This window comes from Drosophila willistoni, unplaced genomic scaffold (assembly GCF_018902025.1).
Source record: "Drosophila willistoni isolate 14030-0811.24 unplaced genomic scaffold, UCI_dwil_1.1 Seg770, whole genome shotgun sequence".
Lineage (NCBI taxonomy): Eukaryota > Metazoa > Arthropoda > Insecta > Diptera > Drosophilidae > Drosophila > Drosophila willistoni.
In genome coordinates, this window is record NW_025814674.1 from 31,858 (window position 1) to 33,886 (window position 2,029).

At 40.8% G+C, this 2,029-nt stretch overlaps 1 protein-coding gene across 1 annotated transcript; it reads left to right on the forward strand.

The window, feature by feature from the left end:
- Nucleotides 1–501: 501 nt before the first annotated feature.
- Nucleotides 502–1,512, forward strand: LOC124461955. The gene has a single exon (XM_047013355.1). It carries the CDS (start codon nt 502–504, stop codon nt 1,510–1,512), a length of 1,011 nt encoding a protein of 336 aa, XP_046869311.1.
- The last annotated feature ends 517 nt before the right edge of the window (nt 1,513–2,029 follow it).

The following is a 2,029-nucleotide window of genomic DNA, read 5'->3' on the forward strand; positions in this document are numbered from 1 at the left end:
ATTCAATAAATTGATTCGCAGTACTGCCTGGATTGGGAGATACATAAATAACTTAACGAAACGGTTAAAAGGTAATCGAATGAGTTAAGTGTCGGCGAAATTGAATGGGCAGAAACTGTCTGGTGGAAGGTTGTACAGCAACAGCTATTTCAGGACGATCTAATCAGCCTAAGAACTGGAAAGCCTTCTTCAAAATTGAGGTTGTCAAAATATTGTGTATACCTGGATGACAATGGCATAATGCGAGTGGATAGCAGAATTGAACGTGCAAAAGAGGTATCGACATATACCAAAAGCCCAGTTGTTCTCGATGGCAAACATATCTTTACTCGGATGCTGATCAATAAAATTTATGTCGACGCACAACATGTCGGAACACAGGTAGTAGTACATCAGTTCAGGAAGGCATACTGGATGCCAAAATTAGATAGGATCATCAGGACGACGATCAATGCTTGTGTTTGGTGTAAACGCAAAAAGGCAAAACCACAAACACCAAAAATGGGATTTCTGCCCGAAGAAAGGTTTTTCACCCACAAAAAACCATTTACAGCAACAGGCGTCGATTACTTCGGTCCATTTTACACCAAAGCAGAAAGAGGAACTCGAGCCTCAAAACACCTCCGCAAGCGGTACGGAGTAATATTCACATGTCTGACGACTAGAGCAATCAACGTGGAGATAGCCCACTCCCTAGACACCGATTCCTGCATAATGGCAGTTCGTAGAATGATGGCTCGACGTGGACCTATACAAATCATCTGGTCAGATAATGGCACAAATTTTCGCGGAGCAGCACGAGAGTTACAAGAAGCCCTAGAAGACCTGGATGAGTGTGCCGTGAAAGAGTATATGGCAAGTATTAAAATAATTTGGAATTTCATTCCAGCAAATGCACCAAATTTTGGAGGCTGCTGGGAGCGACTAGTAGGCTGTTTTAAACGGGCAATTGAAGCAATTTTAACAGTAAACGCAAATCCCAGCTATGAAACGTTGCAAACAATTTTTATGGAGGCAGAATATCTGGTCAACAGCAGACCATATATACTGGAATCTGATGACCCCGACGACGAACTTGGTCTGTGTCCAAACGATATTTGTATCCCGCAAAGCTGCATACTCCTTGGCCCAGGCGACTTTACTCCCAATACGATGGAGAAACGAGCTTGGAGAATCTCGCAGTACCAGATAGACTCTTTCTGGAAACGTTTCATTATAGAATATCTTCCCACACTTATACATCGGGAGAAATGGCATAAAGATGTGCCAAACTTGGAGGTCGACGACATAGTTGTTATGAAAGACAACACCCCGCGCGGCGAATGGCCGCTCGGTCGAGTTATGAAAGTTTTTCCAGGTGAAGATGGAGTTGTACGCGTAGTCGAATTGAAGACGGCTAAAAACACGTATCGTCGCCCAGTCAACCGTCTATGCAAAATAGGAGTCAAGCGCTACGATGAGAAGGATCGTGCTCAAAAAAGGGATTCCGCACTAGGGGCCGCTATGTCGTAGCTTATTTGTATCGTAGTAAAAGGCCTCGATCAATATCGATACATCTAGTATTTAAGTTTCGATTATTTAAATGTATGCTCAGTTTAACAATATACGGCCACACTCGAAAAAAGACCACGCCGCCAATAAGAACATTGTAAAAGCATACTATTAAGAAAAAATCAAAATAAAGTTTATAAGCGTCTAAAATATAATTAACAATTTCTTTTATCGCAATTTTGATATATTTTTGTATTCTTGGCATTTTTGATTATAATTGTACCATCGTCAATTTCTTCGATACTCGTAATATTGTTGAATATAAATTTGCAATTATTATTAATGGTACAACTTTTACTTAATTTTAATTCTTTTAAAATTTTGTTGGGTTCATATGTAAATGTTTTATTATTTATTGCGAATACATCTGGCAGCCTACTTGGTCACCCGCCCATCTGGCAACCCTATACGCGTCAAGACGCACTCTCGTATATGGCACCGTCTGTGCCGGTCGTGTTTCTCATAGTTCTACCACAAA

Bases quoted from the DNA above. Each gene is read 5' to 3' on its own strand.
- LOC124461955 (XM_047013355.1), top strand. From the start codon at position 502: ATGGGATTTCTGCCCGAAGAAAGGTTTTTCACCCACAAAAAACCATTT.